At 42.8% G+C, this 14,867-nt stretch overlaps 2 protein-coding genes across 2 annotated transcripts in view; one reads left to right on the forward strand and one right to left on the reverse strand.

The window, feature by feature from the left end:
- Positions 1-4,087: 4,087 nt before the first annotated feature.
- On the reverse strand, positions 4,088-5,942 carry skida1 (SKI/DACH domain containing 1). The gene has a single exon (XM_036558499.1). The coding sequence runs from the start codon at positions 5,916-5,918 to the stop codon at positions 4,113-4,115; it is 1,806 nt and encodes a 601-aa protein (XP_036414392.1). The 5' UTR covers positions 5,919-5,942; the 3' UTR covers positions 4,088-4,112.
- Positions 5,943-11,543: 5,601 nt separating this feature from the next.
- Positions 11,544-14,867, forward strand: part of mllt10 (MLLT10 histone lysine methyltransferase DOT1L cofactor) — an 84,541-nt gene continuing 81,217 nt past the window's right edge. The window contains exon 1 of the mRNA XM_036558782.1: positions 11,544-11,694. The gene's annotated coding sequence lies outside the window, so the exon portion shown is untranslated. The remainder of the gene's footprint in view (positions 11,695-14,867) is intronic.

The raw sequence follows: 14,867 nt of genomic DNA on the forward strand, positions 1-14,867 counted from the left end.
GGGACTTTTTTCTATTTTTTCATACTAAAGCCAGTAACCAGCATCACAGTAGCCTAATTAGTCTGGACAAGAAATTTAACCCAGTTAAAACACGCGCGTTTTATCTCTCACCCTTGGCTTAGTGTGTGTGCTTTTTGGAGGGGGGGTTGGAATCATAAGGTCTGTCCACATATGAGGCCAATTACTCCATAAGACTAGTTCAAAAACCGCAAGGACTTTCGGCTAAGCTTTAAGATTTTTGCGTCAAACCTTTCAACAACGTTACTTAAGTGAAGGAATAGCGTCAGCTGCTGGAGTTGCCGAGGTCAAGCAGACTCGACGCTCTCATTTTGCATCGCGGTGGTCTGTAAAAGAAATGATATAAGACGCAGGCTGTTCCCCTGATTGAAACTTTTAACAGGTATGCAACAATACTCGCCCACCGCAGGAAGCCACGATTGCCATTGTCTGTTTTTCATATTCGTTTTAAAGGAAAAAAGCACGTCAGCAGAGCTGATTATTTCGAATTTGTTGCAGTCAGTCTTTCCATGCATCAGCAGACATGCAGAAATGAGGCGCACGTAAAATATCGCTGAGAGTGCTGGGCACAAACGAGCGGTTTTGTTAGTGACCACCTGTTTATTTGACTTTGATTCACAAACTTAGGGTCCAGTTCACTGAGGCTTCGGCCACAATGTAGGCTAGCTAGAGTTGTTCACTGGGGTTTTGAAGGGGTTTTTATGTTTTGATTGTAGATTTGAACGCAAAATTCATTACATGGAATTGAATTGGACGCAAAAAATCCAAAAATTCCAAAGTGAACGATGGAATGTTTTGTACTATTTGCATAAAAGATGAACAGTAAATAATCATAATAACAACAATAACAACAGTGAGTTCTTGGGAGCCCTTTTGTTTTCTTCCACTAAGCTTCACTTAAGTAAAATTCACAGTGAACTTATTTATTTGCCTGTTTGCCTGAGAAATATATATATATATATATATATATATATGTATTAAAATATTACAACTCTAGACCGGCCTTGCTAAGCTAGGCCTAAAGTCTTAGCGCTCATACATACTGATTAATCTAAAGCTGGCCTCTTTGTATTAGCCTATGTTTACTTGTCACTGTCCAGTAGACCTATGTTTGACCTTTCCGGCCCTCAGCTGAGCCCCTGAACCTTAAGCCCTCCTTTAGCACTACCACATAGGCCACACTATGACAGTTAGCCGGTTTGCTTGATCAGCAGTTCAATACAACTTAATAGTTTGACTGGGACAGTGCGGCCGAGATAAGAGCCTCAGAGCAACAGTAACCAGCCAGAGGCCTCCAACAGCTTGCCACAACTTACATCTGAAGCAAATGTTGTCTGTGCAATTTTTAGAACCGCAAAATTTCATAATTTTTAATTTGTATTGCTCGGCTTTTCTTGACCTCTCTTTGCTTGGAAGTGAGCTTGGAGTCACGATTGCAGTGTTAGTGCTAACGTAATGTGTGTGAGCTTAACTATTCTTAAAAATTGCGTTGTTTTTTTAGGGTGAGATGAATTTTATTATGAACTGTAGGCCATCACTGTCGTACTGTTACAGCAGTCGTCCTCTAAACTGATCAGTTTGGCTAAGAATGAGAATAAACATTTTCTGATGACGCAGGTTCAACCGCTACTGAATTTTATCGTTGTCTAGAAGACTTTCACCATTTCCATTTAGGACACATAACATTTTGAAGCCTCGGCTTTTGTTTGCAAGCCTATTTGTTTTGACTCAGTTGTATTCCAATAGCTGTGCGCATGTGTGATGGAAAACAAGCGCTAGTTCGCTTTAGCTTTGCGCCTCCTCCATCAGCGCCAATTCTGAAACGTCCCTCGTATGAACGTGTTGCTTGCGTGTAAAATTAAAGGCCCTGCTCACTCTCCTCGTGTTCTTTGCTTCATGGGATCCTCCTTAGCTATTGGCATGACTTGCGTGCTTGTTAAGCGGGGAGGGGGGGGCGGTGGTCAAAGGACCGAGGGCTTGCGGCCCCTTCCCCCCACCCCAGCCCACTTTACAATCCGCACAATAAACAACTTACATGATCCTAGTCTGTTATTTCAATCAAAGTCCACCAAGGCGATTTTCACCCACATGTTGTTGCCCCAGTCTGTTAAAACAGCGTCGAACGTCAATGTAAATTACAGCGAAAATAAAAAAAATCCAAACAACACAAATGAACGGCCAACACAGCGTACACTCAAATGCATTTTAATGAGTATTTCAAAAGGAAAGTGCTTCAGAATCCACCATTCAAGTTTTCAATTCGAGTGCATTTATCCTACACAACAATGGTATACAAAAAATCACAAAAATAAATATGCATTTATAAACAACCAGTGACTTCAAATTTTTGTTTTGTTTTTTTTCGTTGTTTTTTTTTTCTAAAAAATTCATGTCAAAACCTGACCTCAAGTATTCTGCAGCAAAAGTAGAGGGATAGAAAAGAGGACGCCCACCTCGACCATTTCCATAGAAAGGCCTATAGGCTACGTTGAGGCTCTCTGCATTCATACATTACTATTTGTGTCTGTCTTACATTCTACTTCTAGTGTGGCGAAACTGAAATTCCCTTTTTTTAAATGTTTTTTTTCCAGTCGCCGAGTCAGTTCACAGTGCACTTTGACACGGGAGGCTGAGAGGCTACATTACAGGGTCCCATCATAAAAATAGTTCTTGTTTAGAAAAAACAAAAACAACAGAATTTTAATCGCTGCAGGTCCATTTGCAACTCATATGGGCTACTAGGCCTTCAAAAGCCTAACTACAGGAAAAACACGAAGGCCAAGAGCGCGAAATCGCCCACCACCAAAACAACCGCTATAAATAAAGCACTAACTAGTCATTGGCATTGGACATTTCTTTCTTTCTGTTGTTGTGATGGAGAAAGTCAGAATGTATGCAAAGGCCACGCTCGTGCTCAGAGCCCAGTCCTTTGTGGCCTTGTTCTTGAGGTTGGTTGCTTTACAGGCCTTCTGCTTGGCTCTAAGGTAAACAACAGTACATTCACAAGCATTTACATGGGAATAAAACAGAACACCAACTTAACACCTGAACGTTAGTTTTCTTTGATATGACGGCAGACTCGCTCTCTTTCTCTCTCTCTCTCTCTCTCTCTCTCTCTCTCTCTCTCTCTCTCTCTCTGTCTCTCTCTCTCTCTCTAGTGGCTCCAGGTAACAGTCCAGCTTCATTCCGCAGGAAATGGGAATACAATCAATGAATCAAGGGAAATAAATCCGTGAGCAAAAATTACGCCCGGAATTGCTCAAATTTGTGGTATTTTTATTTTATTTTTTTGAACGCTATGGTTTGCATAAACTCTGGGGCTGTTGTATTTCTTGTTGAGGCTTCACAAAAGAAGGATCACACCCAGCCCTACAGACCAGTAATGGAACTAATGAACATGCAAAAAAATCGAGGATATGCTACGTTTGCTGGCTCGTTTTTGTTTTTTTGTTTACTTCTTTTTATTTATCTCCAGATCTTTCAGTCGATTCTTTCGAGCCATAGCATGGTGTCAAAGTGCAATGCATGGTGAATTTGTGCTTCAACTGGTGCCACAAACTATTACCGCGTGTGCCAGGACCATAACCATAACATAACCATAACAGCGATTTGGTGTCATTTTTCATTTGTTATTATTCTTATTTCTAAAGTTTCCTCGTGCAAATCAAACCGCTCCTGATTGTCAGTAATGCAGGGCTGGGGTCTTTGTGTTGAGGCTTACTGTGGTAGGCTGCACCAACAACTGGGCTAAATAAATAATCACCCTACAACAACCTATAGACTCACAATGGAAAGGCCAACGTACATATTCTACGGTTTGGAGCTTTTCATAGTCGTTCCTGCTCATGTTGGCACCAAATTATAATCCCATCCACGCAAACCTGTAAGCGTAAATCCACTCGTGCCAAAGCAAAACAATCCAACGTCACTCGATGGGGAAGCTTATTGAAATGTATTCCACAGTGTCCCAAAACCACGATGATAATATTAATAATAAAGACAGTAATGAAAAAATGCTAAATGGGGTTTTGCAGCACTGCAAAGAGTAAACCAGAGCCTGACACAGTTTTTAAGACCCCTCTCGAAGCACCGGTTCAAGGGATTGTTTTCCTGAGTCTCTGGCTCAGAGGGGGAGGTACAACGCAAGCACCGAGCTGCCATGTCCACACGGGGTGCGAGCGGTGGGGCAGCTGCTTGTTCCTGAAGGAGCTCAGAGAGTAAGCGGGACTCAGATCTCCATCGTTGCCGATGATGAGCGACGGCGGGGAGGGGAAATTCGCCATGAAGTTGAAGGGCCTCTTCAGGCCGCTGGTGGGCCGCCCGCGCTTGACGTGGTTCGTCCACTCCTCGCCGGATCCCTCGTGGCTGGCGCAGCGAGGACTCCTGTCCGCTTTAGCGCCCGGTTTGGCCGCGCTTTCTGCCTTTTTCCCCCACACGGGGACCCTGTGGCTTTTCCTGACCCTCGCTCCGTTCCTGTGCTCTCCTTTCTCGGCACAGTGAGCGTTTAAAGTGCTGCAGGGCTCCTGGTTTGGAGGAGGGGGAGGAGGGGTCGCTTTGCAGTGCTCCTTTTCTACATCCAGGCCGTTGCTCTTGCAGTGCTCGGCGAGGCCTTGGCTTGCATATTCGTAGTCGTCCAGAGGGTCCTCCACTTTGATTTTGACGTGGTTGAACGGAAACGGAGCGCTGCTTTCGTGGCCGTTCTCCTCGCCTTCTGTCTTGATGTCGTCCGTTCGGAGGGCCACTTTGAGGTCAGGGCTGGCCAGTTTGCAGTCCGCGAAAGCGCCGTGGTGTGCGCTCGCCTTGTCTTTGTCCTGCTCTGGGCTGGAAACCAGGGAGTGGAATCTGTTCGAAAGTCCTAGAATCCTCTGCGTCCCGTTGGCGTTGGGGGTGCCGCTGTAGGGGAAGCCCACCGCCCCAACTCCGCTCGTCTTTGGCTGGTGAGGAAAGTGAAGGTGCGGAGGCGGCCTGCCCGAGAAGCAGCTGCCCACCGCCCTCCTCCAGCTCGCCACGTCCGCGTCCAGCTGCCGCAGCGCCCTGGCTCGCTCGCTCTCCCGGTAGCGGAAGGTGGGCTGCAGGAGCAGGGGCGCTTTGGCGAGCCGCGCGCGCCTGAAGCGGATGCTCTGCGAGGAGACGCGGCTGCTGGCCGAGCTCGAGTCGGACCTGGAGGAGCTGTCCTCCTCGTCGCTGCTGTCGTCGGCGGACGAGCACGAGACGCACTCGTGGTCGTCGTCGTCGTCTTCGTCGTCGTCCTCCTCCTCCTCGTCGTCCGTCGTGCCCGAGTTGGTGCTGGTACTCGTGCCGCTCGAGCTGCTGGAGGACAAGCTGGAGCCGAAGTCCGAGTCGTTGTTGTTGCTGGACGTGGACTCGCTGTCGCTGCTGCTGCAGCAGCTCTCCGCGCAGCAGCCGGGGAGCAGCACAAGCCGGCGCGGGCCCCTGCTCCTACTCCAGCAGCGGCGCCTCCGCCTCGTCTTGCCGCACTGGTGGTGCGCGAACGCCGCGCCGTACAGCCGGGGCAGCGCGCGCTCCGCCGGGCTCCAGCCGGGCCACACCGGCCCCTCCTCGCGCTCCTCCTCGCGCTCTCTCGCCCTCCTCTGGCCGCCGCCTTTCTCCGCCTTGCAGGACACGTACAGGGCCTCCACGTCCTCCCGGGAGATGAGCGTGCACTTGGCGGCGTGGAAGGCCACCGAGTTGAGGGCTTTGAGCTTGCGCAGCTGGCGCAGGTCGCACCGGTGCTTCTGCACCTTCAGGTGGTCCATGCGCTTGTGCACCGTGGTGCGAGGGATGTTTTTCAGCAGGTCCGTGAACACCTGGGACAGCGCGAACATCTGCTTGCCCTGGATGACCAGATAGCCCAGCTTCACCCCCTGCATCTCCTCAAAGCCGAACTCCACGTCTCCCATCACTGCTGCTGCTGCCGGACCTTCTCCTCGCGCTGCTCGCTCCAGCACCGAGCTCCACGTGGGTGTGCGTCCATTGAAAAATGAAACAGCATGGTTTGTCTTGTTTTGTTTGTTTGCTTGTTTGTTTGTTTGTTTGTGGCTAATGTTTCAGTCTCAAAGCATCCGCTCGGGCGTTGCTTCTGCTGACCGGTCCAGTGCGTGAGCAAAAGTTTGCATCCTGGACGGGCTCGCGAGGATGGGTCCACCGGTTTGCGTGCAGCATGATGATGGTGGACATCCCCCCCCAACACACACACACACACACACACACGCTCACACACACACGCACGCGCGCAAAAAAAGAGAAAACACAAAGCTGCACGCTCTTATACCTGCTCTCCCTCACTGCACTGCGCGAGGAGAGAGAGGAAGGAAGGAAGGGAGGAAGGAAGGTGAACAGCTCGGCCAGAGTGAGGAGGAGAAAACAGGAGGAGAGAGAGAGAGAGAGAGAGAGAGAGAGAGAGAGAGAGACCCCCCCGAAAAAAAATGCAGCCGCTGCCGGTTTAGCCACCAAACGCACTGACAGAGAGAGAGAGTGAGCGCGCGCGGACACACCTTCATCAATTAATGCCCCCAAAGTGGACGCTGATTGGACGCTGCTGACAGGTGATGCAATCAAAATGGATATTAGACCCCCCCCAACACACTCATACACTCACTCACACCCCTCTCAGTCATTACCCCACTATTGTACTCCCACCTCTCTTGTTAAAATAGTCTAAATTGCGGCCGTGACAAGTTTTCATGAAGCGTGCTGCTATAAAAGCGCTCAGACTCGTCTTGTTTGTCAGCAGCCGGTGATTCTGAGGAACTACTGCGTTTAAATAAGTTGCGTCGGTTTTCCTCGCTAATCGCATATTCGGGCTAATTCGGATATTTGCGAATAGCGAGTCATTTGATAGCGCTGTAAATGATTGATGTGAAACATTCGAGCGTTTGAGGTGTTTAAGGTGGTGGTGAATTTATAAAAAACACGTCTGTATTTCGATCATGTTTTACACAGACTGTCATTCAAAAGGTTTCCCTCCAAATTTGCGTGGCGCCTTTGAATTTTGCTTTGAATTTACATTCATTGTTGTGAATTTCTTTTGAATTTGTAATTGTTCCGATCCGAATTTATTTGGATTTTTTGGGGGTGTTCTTTTGAATTTTGGACTTTTCGTATTTTAATTCGCAATGAACTACAATCATATATATATATATACATATATATATATATATATATATATATATATATATATATATATATATATGTATATACTTGCGAGATGGGATGTTTTTCAGCGAAAGCATTTTTTTCTCTATCATTTTCCTGTCTCCGTGTGTGTGTACGTGTGTGTGTGTATGTGTGTGTGTGTCGCGAGGTCCCATTGTCCTCAGGTTTCTGGAGGCACAATGACCATAGTTAAAATGTAAAGTGTAAATAAATGAACTGCAAGGAAATGTAAAGTGTAACGCCACCAGGGGTGGGATTGGTGTGTGGGGGGGGGTGCTGGGGGTCTGTTAGAAAATCTATTCTAGGGAAAAAAATCTGAAAGTGGAGTCGCGCGTGAATCTGAATCGCTGCTGCTTTTCCTCTTTCTGTGTCTCGCGCGGTGTGAGTAAAAAACTTACAGCAAAGCTGAGGAACACCTTGGCACGAGAAGATCACTACAGATTTCGGTCAAGGGCAACAGAGCAAAAAAGAGAGGGGGGGAGAAGGGGATGTATATGTGCGCACGTGGGACTGAGTATGAAGTGAGAAAAAAACGTGTTTTTGTTTAAAGTCTGAAAGTGATGCGTAGAGAGCAAATCTCCTTTCCAGCTGGAATACAAATAAATAAATAAATAAATATATAAATAAATAAATAAATAAATAAATACGTATATATATTTATGTGTGTGTGTGTGTGTGTGTGTGTGTGTGTGTGTGGATGAGTGTGAATCCCCCTCCCCCGATTTGGGTCTCTGTACTCACATATGCCGCTTTTACAATGGGAGAGAGAGAGAGAGAGAGAGAGAGATGAATAGTAAATGATGAAGAATAACTCCACGCGGCGCTTTACCGTCAGTCAAAATAAAACGCTCTATATAAAATTCACTATAAGTGTTTACTACTCAATTATTCAATTACTGAATACTCAGCTGAAGGAAATGGCGAAGCAGCTTCGTTCAAATACATGTTTGGCACTCGAAAACACCACAAGATTGAAACAATAATAACCCCCCCCACCCCAAATTTAAGATTTAAGATTTTCTCCAAAATGAAGACTGGCGCTTCAAAGAGACAGTAAACGTAAATGAGTCCTGTTCCTTCCCGCGGTGAGTTTGGTGCTGCAGGTCTGACAAATAAAGCATACAGCAGAGCACATTTAGCACATTCGCTCCACTCAGGTAGTGTTTTAAACCCCCCCGGGGAAAGCGATCGATGATTTGCAGCGCGCGCTCTGCGGGACAATTAATGGAAATTGTTTATTCATTACCATAATCAATTTCCAACCATCTCTAAACATTTCAATGCAAATCACACACCGCCTGTAGATGGCTTGAAACTGAGGGAAGACTGTAGCCTCTTATCTTAACTTCGAGCTTAAAATAAATAGATGCGATTATCAACAGCGTGTTTATTGTGCTTGCAGATGCTGGTGTAAACACAGCAGAGTTTTTCAGAAACCTGCTAAAATACCACGACTGTGTCTGCTCCTATGATATTTATTTGTTCTTTCTTTAAAACATAAAGTGTGCCGAAACTTTTGCACAGGCCATATCAGCAAATAAATATGAATAATTGCGTTTATTCTGAAATGTTACACACACACACACACATTTATATATATATATATATATATATATATATATTTATATATATATATACATATATATATATATATATATATATATATATATATATAGTATCATAGTGTATTATACTACAATACAAGCAATACAATATAGTAAAATGATAAAAAAAAACACTATGCCTGGACTTGCATGTTATAATGCATATTATTACAGGTAATATCAGCTATTGCTATGATATTATAAATAATAGCCATAGACTTAGTATTAATAGCATTCATAGTAGATTAATTGAAGTATGTAATAATTGTGAAAACGTTTAATTTTCACTCCATGATGCCCATCAGGAATAACTGAATGGTGGGCTTTTTTACCTGCTGAGGGCCTGAAGCCACATTACAGTCATGAAACAGCTAAATCTGATTTTTTTGAGATATCTGCTGGATGTACAGTATCTTATGGGTTTGTGTTTAATGGCAGTGAGCATGTTCATATGTGCACTGTAGTTGGTTGAAATTGTTCTAATCACTCCCTCAGGCCCACATTCAGCACCCAGCTTATTAAATGAGCAACACACAGCGAGGCAACCAAAACTTGTTCTGCCTTAACTTGGAAGTTGGAGTAAGCACCTGGTTGACTTCACATGCTAAGGTCCCACAGAAAGAACCAACAATGTGATGGATCTGAACTACTTTGAGGACTCTACAAAGACTTGACCAAGTCTAAACAGATTTTATTTTGAGTTCTAGGTAAAAGGGACCTAGTTTTCAAATTCCACTCTGGTGTAGGTTAATATGTTGTAACTAGGTTTTACCGCGCCTTTGGTCCCTCAGCAGTGACTTCAATGTCTGTGCTGCAGTTTACTGTAAATACTGTGAAGAATCAACACAAACACAAATGCCTGAACTTTCTTGATTAAACACTCGCATATAAAGAGCAAATTACACAGTGACGTACCATTAACCTGTATGTGAGCTGTATATGGGGAAGAACAAATAACTCAAAGATCATAGCCCAGATCTTAAGTGCATTTCAGCCTTATGTTTTTCCTTTGCCTAGTGTTTTCACTTAAGTGAGCAACATAAAATCTTTTTGAGGAAATGTTTGGAGTGGAATGTCCCAAAAAAATTCTATAATTGTAAAGTGAATTTTAGACCCTAAATTTAAATTTCACGTTTTTCAAGTTTCAAATGATAAATTTAATTTACAGCTTCAAATTGATATATTATGCATTTTACTTAAGATTAATACTCAGGATGTTTTATGCAAGACACAATGGCCCAGTCTACCAACGTTGACCACTGATCCATAAAGCAACCATAAATGTTTGTGTTTTTCCCTGAATTATCACTCCTAACCTTCTCATTTTTAATCACTGTTCATGAACAATAGCTCTTGCCCTACTGTAACAGCCTATATGTGTTTGTGTGTTTTCCTTTTGCTTCTAGAAACCTAAATTCAGAAGCACACCCATGCAGGCCTATTTTGATATCAAACAAGTGGGAGGTTTTCTTAAAAAAAAACTCCTTCCTTTACATCGCTGATGGTTAGTTTCATCACACCTCCAGCACTCATAGCAGCCTCCTCGCCCTATAGGCACACATCATTCTGGAGAGGCCATTTAACACACAACAGATCAACTCATTCTTTGCATTTCAGCCGTCAGGGCTGATTGAATAAGCCCCTCAGCTGGGACATGAACGATAACGATTGATCTTCCCACGCGCATCATGGACAAGGATTTTTGCTGGGAACGTACTACTTCTGTGCAGGTTTCGCTGGTGTGATATAAAAACGGCTGTAATGGTGACAACAAACAGCCAACTACATGTACAAGTGGGTTGCCAGAGGAGGCCTTTGTTCGAGACCCCCTTAACATTCTCAGCGGTATGTTGGGCTGCTCTGATCGCTCCAGATTTTACGTTCATCCTGGCACTTATGTGTTGGCCGCAGTTCATTCATCTGCTTGTTGATTTTGGAATGGAAGTGCAATCAATAATCAATAATCAGTAAAACGCTCAATATTTTATATATATTGTCAAATAAATTGTACAGTAAGGTATATAGCAGCTTAGCAGCAGCTCGCTCCATTTATTAATCAATAAAATGCATCACACACACACACACACACACACATATATATATATAAACACACATATACAAATATATATATATACATATATATATGTTATAATAATATATATTTATATATGTATGCATAATATAAAATATCAATTTGAATATAAAATATATATTCAAATATATATTATACATATATTACCAGCTAACTATATATATATATATATATATATATATATATATATATATATATGTGTGTGTGTGTGTGTGTGTGTGTGTGTGTGTACATATATATATATATATATATATATATATATATATATATACAGCTAATACTGTTTGTATAATCAGTTATTATAATAAAACATGTATAATGGCTAGATTTTCCTGTAAGATCTATAGTTTTGTTTTGTTTTTTTGGTTGTGCTTACTATATACATTATATAACGTATATTTTTCCATTTTTTCTTTGTTACCTGGTTACGTAAATGCCTATTATAATAAGAGCCATTTTATTGCACGTGTAAATAGATTTTTTTTTAATTTTTTTTTTTTACATTACCTTATGATGCAAAATTACACAAACACATGCTTGCATGAGAGACATATATGTCGTTCTCGCTGGTAATTAAAGCAGTATAAAGTGATCCCTGTTTGACTGTATATGAGTAGCTGCAGTCTCAGTGTGCTGGGATATTTGCCCCTGTGGGGCTGCTGTTCTTCCCCCATCGCGTGCGCCAAACCAAACCACGCCAAACCCAATGCGACCCCTTCCAGCCAGGCTTCACAGGAGAAACAGCGGCGGCTGAGCGCAGAGCTTCGGCTGCCGGAGCAGTGCGGAGCGGCCGTGAGGACTGTGGGATGAGCGCGGCTCTGGAAGGTAAGGAGAGCACGCGTTTCCAGAACAAAGAGCTTCATGTCTGTCTTGTCTTTCCAGCTGCTTTTCTTCCTGCACTTCTCTCGACCGACACTCTTTTCCTGCAGCCCGAGTTCGGAGTGGAGCTCCATTAGACACGCAAACAAAACCGCGAAGCTCTGAAAACGAGAACAAATTCAGCGGTTGATCTTTATTTTGCGCGGAATTTCCAGCTGACAGAGATCGCGTTTAAAAATGTCTCAGGCGCGGCGCTCGGTAGTTTGTCAACAAAGTGAGGGGGGCTAAACTTTAGTGGAGGACTAGCTGGTGGGCAGAGTGATCAAACTGTGAGCAACTCTAAACGCAGAAAAGCAGCGAACAAGAAAGAGATTCACACGACAGAGAGTTAGGTTTATATTTCTAAGTTTTAAGTTCTAACGTGAACGGCGTCCACGCTTCTCTTCCTCGACTTCTCGTCTTTCTTTATTTTGTATTTCTTCTCTTTTTTATGCCTTGGTGAAAGCAAGCAGAGTAAATCTTTTATACACCCCCCTCCCACATTAAAGCCAGTTTCCTTCCCCACAATCCAGCAGCACATGGCCGCATTATTACTTGCAACCTGAAACGTAGCTGGTTTTGGGGGGGTGGAGTGACCTTTCACCCTGCCATGTCGTGTCTACTTCTATTGTGTGTATGTGCCCCCTTACGTTACCCACAAGCCCCTGCGTCAAACCGAGCTCGTGCCACAGGCAAACTCCCCTTTAACCCCTCCCTGCCTCTCTGTGGCGCATCCCAAATTTTGGGGTTTTCTGCTGTTGTTGTTGTTTTTGTTTTGTAGGGATAAAAAGCAAACAGCCCCCTTTTTGCACTCTTTTTGCGTTGGCTTCAAACTGCAGTGTGATGCAGTCAGTTAGTTCTCTAAACCTAGAACTTCTACCGCAAAAATTGCGCCAGTTATGTTAAAGAGATGCAGGTGAATTTGTCAAAAATTCACATTTTTGTCCCACTGCGTGAACAAAATAGTATTATCTTCTGGTGTTGCTTTCATTTTTGGCTGGCCTGTATGAGGTGGTCTCTGCTTTGAAGGCTGAAAACAAAACGTTTTATTTTTCTGCTTGACACTAATCAGAATGAGTTGTTCTGTTGGACTGTAGTGCTGAACCAATTCACCATGAACGCAGGACTTTTTTTTCTTTTTAATGGGTGATTAACGCACCCACACACACCCTCACACTCACACACACTCTCTCACACACACACACACTGAACGTTAGCTACGCCAGGTAGGTAAATTAATGTATAAACAAAATAAAAATATAATCAAATTAATAAATTAACATGCTGTCGTTTGGTGTAATTTTATTAGCCCACTAAACGTGGAACTAAAATGCACAAAAAACCCTAAAGACAACAAAATGAACGCCCCCACAACCAAAGAAAGAAAAAAAAAATCACACACATATGTACAATGATACAACAGTGATTTTCTCAGCTTTTTAAATTTAAAATTAAATTAAAAAATTCTAACATAATAATAATAATAATAATAATACATTATCCGGAAGGCAGAAGTATCACCATGTCTTCATTTAGAATTAAATTAAATTCAAATTATCCTCTTGTCATTTCGGCGTGATTTGCTCGTCACATCCACGTACTTTGAAAAAATTACGGTTTAAACAAATTTTAATCTGGATTGGATGGAGGCTCCTAATCTGAACACTTCAGTCAGCACCAAGATCACCACCTGTAAACTACACTAAACTCCAGCAAGACATTACTGTACATCTGTACAAAACAAAAAATAAAAAAATCCAGCCCGCGTGCTGAGTTGAGAACAATTAATTGTTAATTACTGCGAAATACGTGTCCTATTTATTCGACAACAGTGGCTTAATGCATTTCAAATGCAGCTTTCCCCATACAGCTCACCCACACCCTCATACAGCTGCCCACAGTGGAGGCCTGCCTTCCCTCTGCTGCCCTCTCCTCAGTGGAGATTCCGGACCTGTCTGCTTCGACAACCCAACAAACTGATTACTCATCAGTCCTAGACTAGTCTTCATCATGTATCTTCAGTATGAGCTGTAGACACGCGTTCTTTTTGTTTATTTCCATCGAGGAGTCGTCATGCTTTCAGTTTACCATTGCAGTAAACGTTCATCATCATCGTCATCTTCATCTTCGTCGTTTTTTCTTTATTGTGCGTTTATTGCACAAATCACTTGACTTTTGTTTTGAAATTACTTTTCAAACTCAACAGTAGACAGTTGTTTACGAAGCTATCACGTTTTTCCATCTTGCACAAAAACTATGAATTACTGAGATCCATAAACTCGCCATGTTTATTTACAATTTACAATCTTAACTATTTTCCAGTAATCTCTCTCTAAAGACTACTGGATTCACTGAGATAAAATATGTGTATAAACAGAATTAGGAAAATTTAGAATATCATAATTTTCCTTAAAAAAGCCCAATATACAATGATGAAGCCTGCAGCCTCCACTACAGGCTTCTAGAACACAGGCTTTCACTTAAAAGGGTGAAGACTGGGGTGGAAGTATAGGCCATTAAAAAGGACTTGCCCAGAGTGTTCTATACTTATTGACAATTTTAACATCACAGAGAAGAGTCCATGTGCAAAAGCACTGAAACTATATGAGATATGTCAAAATAGGTCAAAAACAGAGGTCAGAATGGCTTTCATTTATCAGGCTAACCAGGCTGTATTCTATGCTGCGTAAGTATTCTTCTTCTATAGACACTGTCAATGAGGGATAAACAGACCACAGAGGATAAGATTTTGCTCTAAACTTGTTGTCTACTATTTTTTACTGATCATAGTAGATTGTATTATTGAGAAAATGTGAATTCATGTTGATAAGTTTTATTGTTTATATTTAATGAAACATGGCATAAATCACTGAACGAACTTTTATTGTCATGCAAACCACAACAATAACCACTACCACCCCACGTAGATAGATAGATAGATAGATAGATAACATCATATGCAAAAGTTTGGGCACCCCTGGTCAAATTACGTTTTTCATTGATTTTCTAAGTGAAAATAAGTCATTACATGCACTACAAGGAACACATGTAAATATGGCGTTTTCTGCAAATTAAGGGCAAATTTCAGTTTGTTTGCTTAGTTTAACATATTGGGGGAAAACAATCCATAAGATATAAAA

This window comes from Colossoma macropomum, unplaced genomic scaffold (assembly GCF_904425465.1).
Source record: "Colossoma macropomum unplaced genomic scaffold, Colossoma_macropomum, whole genome shotgun sequence".
NCBI classification, from domain to species: Eukaryota; Metazoa; Chordata; class Actinopteri; order Characiformes; family Serrasalmidae; genus Colossoma; species Colossoma macropomum.